At 39.5% G+C, this 16,392-nt stretch overlaps 1 protein-coding gene across 1 annotated transcript in view; it reads left to right on the top strand.

The window, feature by feature from the left end:
• LOC130908369 (matrix metalloproteinase-16-like) overlaps window positions 1-16,392 on the top strand; it is a 148,414-nt gene that overhangs the window by 110,373 nt on the left and 21,649 nt on the right. Inside the window, exons 7-8 of the mRNA XM_057823737.1 lie at window positions 2,126-2,264; window positions 10,491-10,641. Coding sequence (XP_057679720.1) covers window positions 2,126-2,264; window positions 10,491-10,641 — 290 coding nt within the window. The remainder of the gene's footprint in view (window positions 1-2,125; window positions 2,265-10,490; window positions 10,642-16,392) is intronic.

Genomic DNA, 16,392 nt, shown 5'->3' with positions numbered 1-16,392 from the left:
CTTGCAAAATAAGAGTGTTCAAATACTTATTTTCTTCACTATATATCGATCGCTTCCACACACATCCAAGCAGTCCATTTCATTCAGAAGCATAAAATACCGTGTGTAATATGAAATAAACATGTTTTCTAGTGTCATATGCACTTTAATGCGTTGCAAAATCAATTTTAGAATATGTAAAATAAAGAAACAAGTGTTTATGCCTGCAATTACATGTATTTTGGTTTGCTAAGATTGCACATTCAAAAGAGTATTAAATGCAACTATTAAAAAATGAAATTCCGTTTTGTTCAACGATACAGAATTGCACTTTAATTTCACAAGAGCAATTTAAAAGTAAATTAAAATACCTGAACTTATCCTCAAACTGTATAAAAAATAATAAATGAGGATCTAAGTTCAACAAAAGAACAACTGGCTAACTTGACTAGCAAAAGTCAGCTAGATTAAATACTATTAAATGCTCACTGTCTTTTTATAATGCACTTAACAAATCGCTCAAACACATATTCCCACAAAAAAAAAAAAAAAAACTGCTAAATCTACTTCTAAACTATATAACGAATGCATAAGCAAACATATTAGCTCCTATGTTGATCTTAACAGGAAGCAGCTGGATTCAGCCATGTTAGATGAATTGTGTCAATTCACTGTTACCACTAGAGGGTAGTTCATCCACCCAAATCAATAAAATTAAATGCAACACTTTTAGTGCTGCAACGATTAATCGATTAACTCGAGTAATTCCATTAGAAAAAAAATATCGAATTAAATTATGCTGCTTTGAGTATTTGTTTAATTATATTGGCGTTGTAATGGTTTGTTTTGAAAGTGTTCACATTTAGTTTTACTGATTTGGGTGGATACACTGCCCTCTAGTGGCAACAGCGAATATGACATAACTTATTTCACATGCCAGAATCAGCTGCTAAGTTTTTGTTTGAGCTACAGTTTTTTAATGCATTCATAATTTTGTTTATTGGTATATTTAGCCCTTTTGGTAGGAATATGTGTTTGAACCATTTGTTAAGAGCATTGTATTTTTTTTTTTTTTTTTAAGTTAGCATTTAAGCTAGCGGACATTTGCTATATAAGTTAGCCTATTATTCTTTTGATGTACTTAAATCTTTATTTTTTTATACCGTTTGAGGCTCAGCTCAGGTATTTTAATTGTTTATGTTCATTATCCGATCACTCGATTATTCGAACTAACTAGTTCATCGATTAATCGACGACTAAAATAATCGATAGCTGCAGCCGTAAACACTTTCAAAACAAATTATTACAACGTCACTCTAATTAAACAAATTCTCAAAGAACCAACATTTGATTCGAAGCTTTTTTTCTAATGAAATTACTCGAGTTAATCGATTAATTGTTGCAGCACGACTGTATTGTTCTTTCTCGTCAGTTTTACGTTAATTCTATGTGCGGTCCTAACAAGCTGGTAATGTTTTGGAAGAAATTATGCTCACCAATTTTCAATAAATAATGGAGCACAATAGACAGAGAACAAGTACAAGAACTTATGGAACTTGGACTTCTGTTTTGACATGTAAAATAAATTGTTCAATATGTCAATCAAATCTCTTGATTCTTGGTAGGTTAAAGAAAGCATGAGTACATAACCACCAAGGCATCAGCAAGGAGTTCAATGCCAGCCATTTTCAGAAAATCTGTCTGATTTAGAGCAATTTGACTGATATTTCAAGGCCTACTCAATATCTTGTTTCATGACTATGAAACCACAGAGACTCTTGTATGAAAGATTAGACTCTTGATTCCCCCCAAGTAAATTGGTTTCTACATTATTTCGTCGTGCCTCCCCCTTTTTTTGTAGTCGTAATTCGAACATATGTTGCCACCAAAATAACCTGTTTTGGATAGAGAAACTGAAAAGTAGTTTTGGGATTTTTTTTTTTTTTTTTTTTTTTTTTGCTCAACAGTGACTGACACTAATATTTTTTGCTTTTCAATTTTGACTTCATGCCATTAGCACTGAAAGTTACCATGTGTTTTGGCATTGATATCCCACACAAAATGATTCAAAGCAAAAGAAAAAAAATACCCTTCTTGGCTGAGATAACTTAATAATCTTTGAAATGGTCACATTTGTGTCTTGCAGGACCACTGGTTTTGGCGAGTAAGAGATAACGCTGTCATGCCTGGATACCCCATGCTCATCAGTCTTTTCTGGAGGGGTCTGCCACCTAAAATCGATGCAGTCTATGAGAATAGTGAGGGCAAATTTGTTTTCTTCAAAGGTAAGGGTTTGTTTTAGCTGCTTTTACATACAGTACATACAGTACATACAGTACATACATACATACAGTACTGTACATATACTGTATATATATCTATACAGTGGTACCTCTACATACGAAATTAATTTGTTCCAGGACCTTGTTTGTAAGTTGAAATGGTCATATGTCGAGCAGGATTTTCTCATAAGAATACATTATAATTCCATTAATTCGTTCCACAGCCCGAAAACCTACGCTAAATTCTCATTAAATATTGATGTTAGTATTGCAAAAAAAATTTTTTTTAAATAATAGCAATAATAATAATAATACCTGTAATAATGTAACAAACCGGGTTCTAATGTGGCGAATGTGTTTTCATGGTGTACCTGGACGCATCGTGTGGCTGACTTAACAGAGTGAGCCTTTTTAGTTTCACTTTCACCGTGTTACTTGCCGTGGAGGACACTAGGCACAAGTTGATGGAATAAATGATAAGAAACCTGACGAAGCTGGCGATTACTTTGGTGATGTTACCACAATAATAATTGCCACCTTAACTTATAAAGACTAGCGAACGGAGGAGGACCGACATAGACCGTCTATGGCCGTATTGTTGAGCGAGCCATATCATGGATGCGCACTCCACGCTCATATTTTTTTATCATATCTATCTTCATGTCAATGGTAACGGTAAGCATCACCTTTTTTCCTTTTTTTCACCACCTACACTAGCTTTGTTGTAACCCATGTTAATTCGTCTCACAAGAAAATCTGCCATGCGTCCGTCTTGCGGGAAAATAAAGAAACTGCAGGTACTGTCATACATCGTCGTATTTAGAGCATGTCGTCAGATGTAGAAACAAATGGTGAGTCAAATTTTATGTCGGATGTCGAAAAAATCGTGTGTCGAAGCGATCGTATGTCGAGGTACCACTGCACTAGTATGTATACATACATACAGTATATATAAATTTGGCCAAATTTCAAAATTGTTCTAAATGCATGTGTGATACATCATTGGACAGCTTAAGATCAGAATTTTCTAGGGGAAGAAAGATTTTCAGCAGGAGGCCATTTTAAAAAAAATGTAAACCCCTAAACCAGTGGTTCTTAACTTTGCTGTTACCGAACCCCACAAGTTTCACATGTGAATTCACCGATCCCTTGGGAGTTAGATAATCAAGCAGTTTATTTCTAATTTAAAACTTATATATCTAAGGTAGCAACTAATAATTTAGCAAACTCCTGTTCAAAATTCTTCTCATTTTGACAGTATGTTTTATAGACGGGCAATATTTTAAACCACTCTGCCCATTGGTCTGTTGTATTCCCTCATACCAAGTTAGAGTCAACCTTCCACAGAGCAAACCAGTTCATCCTCATATCAGATCGAAGACTAGCTGTTAAAAGAAATGGATTAAGCATGTAAATTGGGAGCAAACTAGTCCAAATCTTGGTCTAAAAAGCCACTTTGCCTAGATTTAATCAGCATACGAAAATAGGGCTCTGCGTGCCCTTACCTTCGCTGAACCCCTTAGACTTGCTCACCAAACCCCTGGGGTTCAGTCGAACCCAGGATAAGAACCAATGCCATAAAAACCCTAACTCGAGGTGAGAGCAAGAAAGACTATTATTTATGACACCATTATTTCGATCCAAAACTCTGTGTAGCATGTCTCACCGAGTGTCAAGACACTGTTGTGAATGACCACAGCCGGACTTATGGGAGATTTTATGGGTTAAACACGGTAATATAACAAGGGTCGCAATGTAGAAATCGCAGACATCAAGGAGTGGTCGAGATTTTCCTTTTCAAATATTTACCCGTTTTAAACTTTTTTTTTTTCCAATTTTTCTTTGTTTGGATTGATTATTTATCATCTAAAACATCCTGAAAAATGCGACAATGAAAAAAAAATTAAGCGATAGTTATAAGGTAGATATCAGTGACCTATTTACAGATACTATTTTTTTCATTGTGATGTAATTTGTTTAAAAGTTTAAATTAAGCGAGTGAATAAGTTGATAAAGTCGGGGGGGTTTTTTTGTTTTTTTTTTAACTAAATACTGTATTGGACCTCAATTAATGATTCTAAGCTAAAAATGATAGATAATAAATACAGATATAGATAATAAATATAATTACTTACCTCCTTTTTATGGCTGAGTTGAAACAAAAGCAGTGTCTTTAAACAGGGGCCTACAGGGTAAAACAGACAAAATTAAACTAAAAAATAAAATATATTAAATTAAAATAAATAAATTATTTTAAATTACAAATAGTTCGGGGGCTTAATGGGCCATGAAACTGCTATGGCAGCATAAAGACATATTTTTCTATCAAACACAACAGTTGTTTTGGCTTAAAATACCACAATTTATTTTAAAGAAGGGTGCAAGAGCAGAAACTGATTTTTAAGCGTTGTCTGTCTTTTCAATCACATATATATATTTTTTGTTTTCAACTCCCAAGGTATCATACTGTCTAATTTGAGTGTTAATACAACTACCCACAGTTAAAGATAACTTTTGTGAGATGTTATATTTTATAAAGTTTATCACCGTCCATAAGTGTCTCTTACAAAAAAGTCTTCTTTGTTCTGACTAACGAAACTCCCTTGATCTAATTTCACTGTAAATCAGAAAGATTAAAGTACTGTTTTGCTCACTTGGTTGGAAAATCCACCGTAATCCTCAAGCTTGGACTTTTAATATAAATGTTGATACTGAGCTTAGTGCTGGTGGTATTAATGTCTCTCTTCAAATCTTTTACTCAAGGTCAAATTATTATAGTCTTGGAATTGACTGTCATGGAAGTATTATTGTCATTTGATGTTTTTTGTATGTTCTGTATCAATATACATGAGATCAAAGTTTAGGTGGAACAAACTACAAATTGTCACTCAACCTCATTTCTATTTTCAAAACTCAACAATTCCTGGAAACACAAAATACTCGGGCAGTGTGTGCCAATAGCTTATGTGCCTTTTCTCCACCCTGCTATCTTCCCAGACTGGCTAAAAACAAGATTGCTATATTCAATTCCAGTGCCTTTATTCACTTGAAACATACAACAGATTTCCCAGGAGTCCTTCTTTTGGCTGTCCTCATTCAGAAGAAAAAGGTTGTACAGAAAGGAAAATATTACACTTTGATTCCTCAGGTTGACAAAATACAAAAATAACATTTTTTTGTTCATTTTAAGGGCATAATTGCAAATCAAACAGTGATGCGGCCTTCCCTGACTTTATTTTTAATGCACTGTACTGTCGAAGGCATTGCTGTTTTCGTCAATGACGATGACAAGATGTTAACAAGCGTGTCTTAGGAGAGTTAACCATAATGAGACGAATGACAGTTTGATGAGAGTTAGATGAGAATGAGACGAAAATGCAATAGTTTCCGTCATACATTCACAATGTATGGCATTTTCTTATTGTACATGTAGTTAGTCTACATTGTAGCGGCGTTTGGTTGTGTCACTTATGTGACGTGCTGCGCACCGCCCACACTCACCGGTGTCGTTTAAGCTAGGCTTGGCTCAAGGCTTGCTTGTTTTAAAACAAATGGTAATACTTGCTTTCTAATCTTGGCAAGAGAGAATATGCAATGCTGTTTTAGCCTTTAAATGTCTGTGCCGAGTGATCGTCACACACTAAATGTAACTCGTAGTGTTAGCATAGAAATCACATTAGCGTCACTGTGGCTAGCCCTAGACTTCATAACCTATTGACATGACACGGTAAACGGGGCCGATTTGTAGGGGGCCTATTTTCAAAAACTTCAAATTCAAAACCAAAGATGCTATTGACCTAAAACCAAAACAGGCACCTACCTTAGCCATATATGTGTCTCCATGAACAGCGGCATCAAAAAATTCAAAGTTGTTCCCTTATAAAATCCAGATTAATTATATTTTTATATAAGTATAATACAAGTTAAAATGGCTATAAAAGTCTCAGATTTTACACTGGATGCACAAAAATCACCAAATGCAGAGATAATCACCTTTATTTTCTGGATCAATAGCAATATTTTACATATCATACAAGTTTTTGACCAAAATAGAATTTTTTTTTTCGTTTACTGCAAGTTTTCAACAGCTAATAAATCACTCAATTTAACATCAGAAATGTAATACTTGAGGAAAACGTAGAATCAATTAAAAATAATATTGAAATAGATTATTAATAAATTCTTTATACAATCACAACTTATTATATAATAGAATAGCCCTTTATTATCATTATACACTTATATACTGTTAGCGAATGAGGCTAGCGGCCGCCTGAAGTAAACAGAGCTTTTCTGGCGAAAATTCTTGTGAATAAATGCTTAAATCCCTGAATTCTTCATAGATATGGACGTAAAACAGTCTCGGTTCTTGGGTAAAAGCAAAAACAACCTGCAGCAGCATTTATTTTGCATAAATATTGCCAACTATGAGGCCTATCTATCTATCTATCTATCTATCTATCTATCTATCTATCTATCTATCTATCTATCTATCTATCTATTAATCTATCTATCTATCTATCTATCTATCTATCTATCCATCTTATTTTTATTTTTACTTTATTTTATTAATATGACGTATAATACATGTTTTTGGATAGTTAATTTGAGAAGATGTAACTAGGGGTATTTAATTGGTTAATCCTTACTCACGCGGAAATTCGGGTTACGTCGCCAGTGTACGAACGGAAGTCGTTCTTAACCCGGGGACTACCTGTATGTCAAAAACGATAGCAGCAAAAACGAAAATGTTTACAGCACAAACCAACACAAACCAAGCACAAACGATTGTCACCATTTTTAATCAAAATGGGGGCCTGGTTGACCTCAGATTGACCTGTAAAAGAATTGTTAATATCTCAAAAACAATAACAACACAAACAAGAATAATTCCAGCACTAACGAGAACACCTAGCACAAACGAATGACATTATTTTTCTATAATTTTGTGTCTGATGGGGGGGGGGGGGGGGGGGGGCAACTTCACGGAGGTAACGAAAACTACACAAAGACTAGCCCATTTTTAAATGACTAAAATAGAACTGAGACTATTTAGTATTTTCATCCAAAAGACTAAGACAATTTTTTTTTTTTTTTTTTTAAAAGCTTACAAAAACAACACTGGTAGCAGATAAAGGCGCCATTGGTATGGTACGGTATTGGTCTTTTGCATAATCATAGTCAAAAAGAGTTATTTATCAAACAAGTTTGTCATTCTTTGACCAACCAAAGCATTTTCTTCTTCTAGCCGTTAATGGTTTATGGTTTAATGGTGAATGTGACTGAGCATAGAGAAAAACTCTTGGGCGTCTCTTTAATCAGAGGGTGTGGTGTGTTTTTATGTGTGTCAGGGCCAGAGGAAGTGTGACATGGATTGATTGGGTCTTTGTCAGGGAAAGAGGTTAAATGAGTTTCCTCTCCAAAAAGAGGCCATCACTGGTCTCTGTGTGCATCTATTGAATCTTTGGGGATATTTTTGTTGCGATTTTTTCATAACAAAACGTAAATTACTTTTCCAGATTCCCCACATTTCAGATAAAATGCATATCACACTGATACAGTTCCAAAAATATTTCAACAAAGACTAATGACCTTTGCAATTTTGACTCAAATGAAAAACAACCACATTGCAGCAAATACGGTATATCTTAAGTTAATTCCGCCCCTACAACTGTCAATTAGCCTTTTCTTGTACGCAATTTTCCCTGATACACTCCGACCACCCCCACTTCCTCCTGCTCAACCCAACGCCCCCATGAGTGACTAAGAAAAGCGCTTCCTGGGGTCACACTGTCAAAAGTGTGCAATTTCACCTAATTAGTCCCCAGGAAGTCTCGCTGTTCCCTACAGAGAGAAACTTGTGAAGGAGAATCAGAGGAAGGGGAATAGAAAATTCAATAGAAAATGATTGTATTCTTTTTACATACAGGATATGCACTATGTTACATACATATGTTAGTATTTAAATACAAGACTTTTCGCTGTTCCAGTTGTCTGGGTGTGCTAAATGTATTTCAAAATAAATGGACATATGCTGCTTTTGTTTTGTCTTTTATTCAAGATCTTACCATAACGCAAATGTACTGCAGACTTATAACATCCATCCATTCATCCATCCATCCATCATCTTTCCCTTGCTCCGGGGTCGGGTTGGAGGGGCAGCAGCTTTAACAGGGAAGCCCAGACTTACCTCTACCCAGCAACTTCAACCAGCTCGTCCGGCGGGATCCCAAGGTGTTCCCAGGCCAGCCCAGAGACATAGTCTCTCCAGCGTGTCCTGGGTCATCCCCGGACCTCCCGCCACTGGGACATGCCCGGAACACCTCTCCAAGGAAGCATTACAACCAGATTCCCAAGCCACCTCAGCTGGCTCCTCTCAACGCGGAGGAGTAGCGGCTCAATGCCGAATCCCTCCGGGATGACCGAGCTTCTCACCCTATCTCTAAGGGAGAGCCCGGACACGCGGCGAAGGAAACTCATTTCTGCTGCTTGTACCTGGGTTCTTGTTCTTTTGGTCACGACCCACAGCTCGTGACCATAGGTAAGGGTAGGAACGTAGATCGACAGGTAAATCAAGATCTTCGCCTTTCGGCTCAGCTCCTTCTTCACCACTACGGACCAGTGCAGAGTCCGCATTACTGCAGACGCGGCACCGATCCGCCTTTCGATCTCCCGTTGCCTCTTACCCTCATGAACAAGACCCTGATACTTGACCTCCTCCACTTGGGGCAGGATCTCATCCCTGACCCGGAGAGGGCACTCCACCCTTGTCCGACAGGACCACGGTCTCGGATTTGGAGGTGCTGATCTTCATCCCAACAGCTTCACACTCGACTGTGAACCACTCCAGTGAGACTTGGAGGTTACGGCTTGATGAAGCCATCAGCACCACATCATCTGCAAAAAGCAGAGAAGAAATGCTGAGGCCACCAAACAGGATACTCTCAACGCTTGGGCTGCGCCTAGAAATTCGGTCCATAAAATTTATGAACACAGTCGGTGACAAAGGGCAGCCTTGGAGGAGTCCCACCCTCACTGGGAACGAATTAGACTGTCTGACGGTAATGCTGACACCGGTCGTACAGGGACCGATCAGCCCTTACCAAGGGGCTAGGTACCTCTTACTCCCGGAGCACCCCCCACAGGCCTTCTCCAGATCCACAAAACACATGTAGACTGGTTGGACGAACTCCCATGCACCTTCGAAGACCATGTGTAGAGCTGGTCTACTGTTCCACGGGCGGAAAGAAAACCACCCTGCTCCTCCTGAATCCAAGATTCGACTTCCCGACTGACCCTCCTCCCCAGCACACCTGAATAGACTTTACCGGGGAGGCTGAGGATTGTGATCCCTCTATTATTGGAAAACCCTACGGTCCCCCTTTTCCTCCTTCTTAAAAGGGGGACCACCACCCTGGTCTGCCAATCCAGAGGCACTGTCCCCCATGTCCACGCGATGTTGTAGAGGCGTGTCAACTTGTAACATTTTTAGGAATATTTTAAGAGTGTAAATGTATTTGTATTCGTCCCGTACTGTCATGGTACAGGTATCACGGTTCGGTGATCGCAGTCAGATGGCGAATAAGTTCTAGTAAAAAAAAGAATTCATGTCAGTCCTCATTTACCCCAGGGGGCAAGAGAGGTAGTGCGCCTAGACAAACAACCAACATTATGGAGAAAAGAAGACAACCCAAAACAGATGAAGTTACCTTTGACCACTACTAGGAAAGTTATGGCGAATGTATAGATTGGGAATGGCTACTCTAACACTGAACCATGCCACAATACGGTGAAAGAAAGTTTAGTGAACTAATGAAATAGGGGTTATTTCTGCCTTTACTTAGTTTTACTACTGTCTGAGTTTGAAATATATATTATAGGACACACATACTTTAGCAATCCCTAGCAGATCATTACTTATGCTGTCACATTATTAAACTCTTAACACTTGTCCGAGGCTGTGTTTTTTATTGCCTCTGCTAGCAGTTGTTTCCAGCAATTCCCGTGGTATTTCAAAGCAAGGGCAGGGAGAACTTGTCACTTTGCGTTTCCTATTTGAAGGAAACATCAAATACATAAGGCAACAGGTTTACTGCTTGGTATTTACGCCAAAGCTTGTGCTCGCCGTCCTTGTAAATTTGCCCTTCTTGTGTATTGCACCTGCAGGCTAACCTACGCCATTACTTGTCCTTCCTCCTCTCATTATGTTTTTCTTTTTTTTTTTCACAGGGAAGCAATTCTGGGTGTTTAAAGACACGGTGTTGCAGGCGGGATATCCAAGAGAAATCACTCAGTATGGCCACGGCATGCCAGCTCAGAGCATCGAGACAGCCGTGTGGTGGGAAGATGTGGCCAAGACTTACTTCTTTAAAGGAGATAGGTAACACTGAATATAGAAGTTGTTTGAGAATTTTTGTCCCTTTTGTTGTTACTTGTTCATACGTCAGCCTAAATAGCATGATATACTTCCGCTAGCCTATTAGAGGTGCTTTCTGAGGCTACGTCTACACTAGGATAGATAATTTTCTCCAGGGTATTTTTCCGACTATTTTTATACCTGTCCGTACTACGTTTAAGGTGCGTTTAAGGCCCCCCTGTTTCTGCATTTGCGCAAACTATGAGTGCATAGAAAGCAGCAGCTTCATGTGTTACATTATCATCTGTGCGGTTTACCTCTGAACCGGAAATTACTCACCGGTGGGAAATTTCGAAATTACTACACCTTCTAGACCAGGGGTGTGGAACTCTCTCTTTTTTTTTTTTTTGAACGCATTTGAACTCGTCACGCGGGAGCTAGAGTAAAGGGATTTCGGGCACACTCGGGTTGTACGAGCAGTCGCCGAGTTGATATTGAAATAAATCATTAGAAAACAACAACGAAAGCCTAAAATCGTTACTTGGGATGTTACAATCGATGCTAAGATGGGCACTCACCACTTGGAAAATACATTGTCAGTCTGGCGCTCCATATATTTCTTGGAAGTGGAAAACTGCAACCAGGAGTGCTTGTGCATAACAGTGGGGATCCTGGAAGTGGCAACAGTTTTGACAGGCGAAAATGTCATGAAAAAACTCATCGCGCGCCTCAGTGATTGGGGCTACCACGCAGTTGACTTTTCGTGGTTTAATTTTCCACTACGCATTTTTATATACTCCAGTTCGGTCGGCATTGAGTTGGGAGGGGCTAGCTCCGCAGCTGGCTGATCGAAGACTTAACGGGGGAGATGAGCTCTATAATAAAACACTAATCTCCGCGTAATCCGCGATGGGAGGACCAGCAATGGCCACTGAATTGAAGCATATTATTGCGAGATATGTTTGAAGTTTCAAGAAAAATGTGTGAATGCATTATCAGCTCATCACTGCTCGTTCAAGTCGGGCGAGCCGTCCGGTAAATTTAAAATTATGGGTTGGCGGAGAGGCAGAGGCACTCATCAAAGAGCTAGAAATAACTCGTGAGAACATAGGTTCCTGACACCTATTCTACACTCAAGATTAGTGTTTTTCAACCTTTTCTGAGTCATGGCACATTTTTACATTGGAAAAAATCTTGCGGCACACCACGAACCAAAAATGTTCCAAAATGACTTTCTGTACAGTATATTCAATTATAAAACAATTTCTTAATATTTATACTTACTCAGTGTGAAACGTTCGTTGAACACAAAGCATATCCTGGCAGGAATTGAAGAAAGACACACACGAAGCTGTTCTTCAACAGCTCTTAGTCTCTCTCTGTTTTTATTTTATTATAGCAATTCGCTTGAAAAGCTCAGAATTATCAGTTTAGGGGACTTCAGCAATGTCTTTAACCGCATCAGGGCCGAGCATCTCATTGACAATGGCTTTCCAGGCAGATAGCATTAATGTCTCTGCCACAGTGTGGGACTTTTTGGATCTAGCAGTTCAATAACAAGGTAACTGGCTTTCAAGGCTTTTTCATTTACCTTTCTTCAAAAAAAGTTGCCTGTTCCTCTGTGTTTCCAAGAAGGCGAACAAAATAGTCCATCGGCTTGTTTTGAAGCGACGGGTGGTTCGTTTGGATATGACGTTTAAGCTTACTTGGCACCATGGCACTGTTGGATAGCTGCTCGTCTCGCATTCAAGAACTGCTCAGATTTTTAGCCATCAGCCATCTTGCTGTCCTCGACAATGTGTTGGAATAACAAACAGGCGGAGGATTGACGGTCGTTGCATATGGATAAAATGGAAAGGACACTTTTGTGTATGTCAACACGTGATGAGTCTAATCAAATGATGTACAATAGACGTGCTGGGCTCCACATTGTCGCCGACAGCAAGGTAGATGATGGCTAGAAATCCGAGCAGTTTTTGAATGTGACATGAGAAATGCCTCGCACATCTGCACACAACCGAAACCTTCTACCTAGTGTGTCATTCTTACTGCAACTCAGCCCGACGACGTAAAAAAAAAAAAAAAAGAAAAAAAAGAAAATGCAATATTGGATAATTTCTCGCGGCACACCTGACAATCTCTCACGGCACACCGGTTGAAAAACACTGTTCTAGATGATAAACTGTAAACAGTGACTGTGGAAAAGAAAAGAGGAGCGGGAATGCCACGTCTTGATCGTCGACCATTGTTTACAATGCTTTCAAGCCGCACTAAAAATGGCAATGGCACGCTCCATGACGTCACTTCCAATTGTGTTGTATCCAAATGTTGTACAGAGACACTTGTCTATATTAAGTGGCGGGTAATATTAGCTGGCTAACTCATCCGTGTAAGTTCTTGCATGGATAAGAGGCACATTAGTGTAGTATATATGCTGTATATATTAGACGTTTAAGGCCATTATCTGTCCTAATGTAGACTTAGCCTGACAGAAAGTTGCCGCTCTGGAATAGAACATTTCTCCTTCTGGATTGTCTCCTTCATGCTAATTTACGCTTTAAGCCCTGCCCAAAATGCTTAGTCATGCTCATTTGCGTTGGTACCGCCCTTTCATCACATACCAGTGGCGGAACAAATGTGAACAGGGCCTGGATGTGATGAGTATAAACTAGGGCTGTCAAACGATTAAAATTTTTAATCGAGTTAATCACAGCTTTTAAGTTAAATTAAATTAAATTAATTTTAAAAAATTAAAAACTCTAAAAAAATTAATTAAAAAAATTTAAAAATCAAGTTAACAGCCAAAAACAATAATATACTCAAATCCCCATTCTGTATCAGCAGCTTTAATCTACATTCAATTAATTTAAAGCTGTAATGTGAAGTAATTTCATAACATGTCAGATAGGGTCACAATTAATGTAATTAAACATTGTCCAACAAATAAAGCATGAAAAAATAATTTATATGTTGTATATTTGACAAAATAATCGCGTTTCCGAAGTTCGAGCCTGAAAGGGGACGAACCCGGAAGTGATACGTCACACCGAGAACAGCGATGGCAGCGCTCCATACGGCCGCCATACAAAGTCCTTCAAACAATGATTCAAACAGCGATATAAGCGATAGATCGAGCACAAGGAAGGAGATCCATGTTTTTGAAGAGTTGAAGGAAGAGGAGGAGGTTGGAATTTTATGTTGGACCGTACATGGGATATTAGCCAGAAGCTAATCAGGATGCAAACAATGTGCTCAGACTACTTGACATGGAATGGAGACAAAACCCGTCGAGATTACAAGATTGGTAAGATATAGGCTGTTATTATTTTCATGATTTGAAGATGCAGGCATTTGCACATAATTTTATGTTTTTGTCTATCTGATGACATTGTTTAAAAAAATAATAATCAGACTGCATGTTCATTTTGGCAGATCCGGCAGCCCTCATGCATATAAAATAATAATATAAAAACTTTGGGGGAGGGGAGGATGAGTCGTTGATGGCTTTCTCCACTTTATTGTGGCAACAATAAGAAAACAAAATAGTAGCGGACTGCCGCCACATTCGACGGCGATGTTTTGCTTCTCGCACATCTCCACCTCGCCTCGTACTACCAGCTACTACTACTTCCAGTCCCAGCGTCTCTTAAACGGATCATGCATAGTGTCTTCTTATGAGCGTTTTGTTGACAAAGGTATCGAACACACGACGTGCTTACAACTTTTTTTCTTTATTAACACATGGAGCTAACAGTAGCTGGGGCTTTCGGCAGTAAGTGGCGTCTAATGGCGTGAGGAAATGTAGTTTTTTCACACAAGCGAACGGATTACAAAGCACCACTTCACTGTTGTCCCGAGACTACATTTCCCATGATTCACTGCGTGACTTGTGCCGCTCTCTGATTCGCTGCGAGATTGACTCAATACCAACACGCTCGCTGTCACCTGTCAGCGGCTCTCGCGAAACATAAACTAGAAGGCTACCAATAGTGACGGGATCTGTCGTTCACTTGAGTAAACGAATCCATTCCGGTTCGTTCAGTAAAACGATTCGTTCAAACGAATCGTTCAACGAATCGTTCGCCCCCCTCATCTCCCTACCCACCCAAATGAATCGTTCGGTTAGTGAACGGGAAGTGACGTTGCCGAACGAATCACCAAAGACCGCTTCGCAGTATAACTGAACGGGAAGTGACATTGCTTGGTCCCTCCCTCTCTTGCACATTGACCACTCGTCGTAGTTTCAGAAATGAGTGACAGGCGATATCATTCTGCTCTCAGAGACAGCCTCGTCTCCCTCCCGCTGCTGCAAAAGCGAGGGAGAACTTCCGCGTCGTCTGTCCTAGTTCTATGGGCTCAAAGTCATGGCTCGTGCTTGCATTTCGAATTAGGACACGGTTAAACATTTTCCTTTTGAGGGGGAAGTCGGGGTTTGGGGTCGGGGGCGCACGGACTTTCTTTAGCATGATCTTGCTCACATATACAATGCTGCTGCTAACAGCCAACGCGGCATGCTTGCTGTCACGAAAATAAAAATAAATCGAAAGTTTAATTTCTAATTATGGAACGGCCAACACATCATATTAACCTCTCGCTCTGTTGTATTTTTGTTTTTTATTATTAAGATGATCGTTTTGAATTTTTGCACTGGTATTAATAAATAAAATAATCCGGTCAGCTCCCCTGTCGTCCCCGCATCTCAGATCGTCAAATGCTGACGAGAAATAATTGTTTGCTTTATGATTTCGCCTTTCTACTCTCATTAGTCTGTTAAGAAAAATGTAGACATATTGCGACATCTCCCGTGTCCGCGCGCTTTGTTTTTGGGGCGCTTGAGTAGCACATGATGGACGGATTGACATAATTTGTCAAACCAACCGACACCCTCTGACACGGAGAAAAAAAAAAAAAACACTCGGAAAAAATTGACATGTATATACAGTTTCATTGCAAATCAGTATTATGGTGATCATACTAAATATTATTTTTTTTCTGTGCACATATGAGGTACATATCGCTGCCATGAAGCCTCCATATAGTGACAGTTCTCTGCCCGCTTCACTGCCGTCACGCGACCGCAGCTCAGGTTTTGCTTGCCTCGTAGCTACGCGTTTTAAATTACTGTAAATTTGATAGTATATCGTCATAGGCACAGTCCCGAGTCTGTTGAGAAAAGTAGAACACTAAACCATGCTCGCTAGATTTGTGTGGTGTTTTTGTCTTTTTGAGCAGCATTTGATAGGCTCCACGTTAACAAATATGTGACAAAGTCGTTTCCTTTCATTTTATGACTCGTTCACCGCATAGTCATTACTGGAAAGTCAAGTTAGCAGCAAGCTAGGTCAGGAACCGGAGGACCGAATCACTGAACGGGAAGTGACAAAACTCAGTCTTTCCCCCCTGCCTGCACGCTGGCTGCTTATTGGCCACACGTGGAAATGAGTGACATACGCCATGATTCTGTTTCCGCTCCCTCCCCTGCCCGCGATGAGGCTGGCGTCTGATTGGTCGTGTGCGATTTCAGAAGACGCTGCCGCTTGCTCAACGCCCTCCCACGCAGCGAACAAGCGCCACCAACTTCATAGAACGAATCAGTGCAGATGGTGATTAGTTCGGTCTCGTTCACCCAAACAATTCGTTCAAAAAGAACGAATCGTTCGCGACCGATACAACACTAGCTACCAAGCGATCACCGTGAAAGAAACGCCGCTACAAATGCAATGCAATGCAATGCTTGAAGCATGAAGGTGGAAATATATAATACAAATACAAATA

Source organism: Corythoichthys intestinalis, chromosome 20, assembly GCF_030265065.1.
Source record: "Corythoichthys intestinalis isolate RoL2023-P3 chromosome 20, ASM3026506v1, whole genome shotgun sequence".
Taxonomy (NCBI): Eukaryota; Metazoa; Chordata; class Actinopteri; order Syngnathiformes; family Syngnathidae; genus Corythoichthys; species Corythoichthys intestinalis.
Note: the sequence above shows the minus strand (reverse complement) of the source record. Positions and strands in the feature narration are given on the sequence as shown.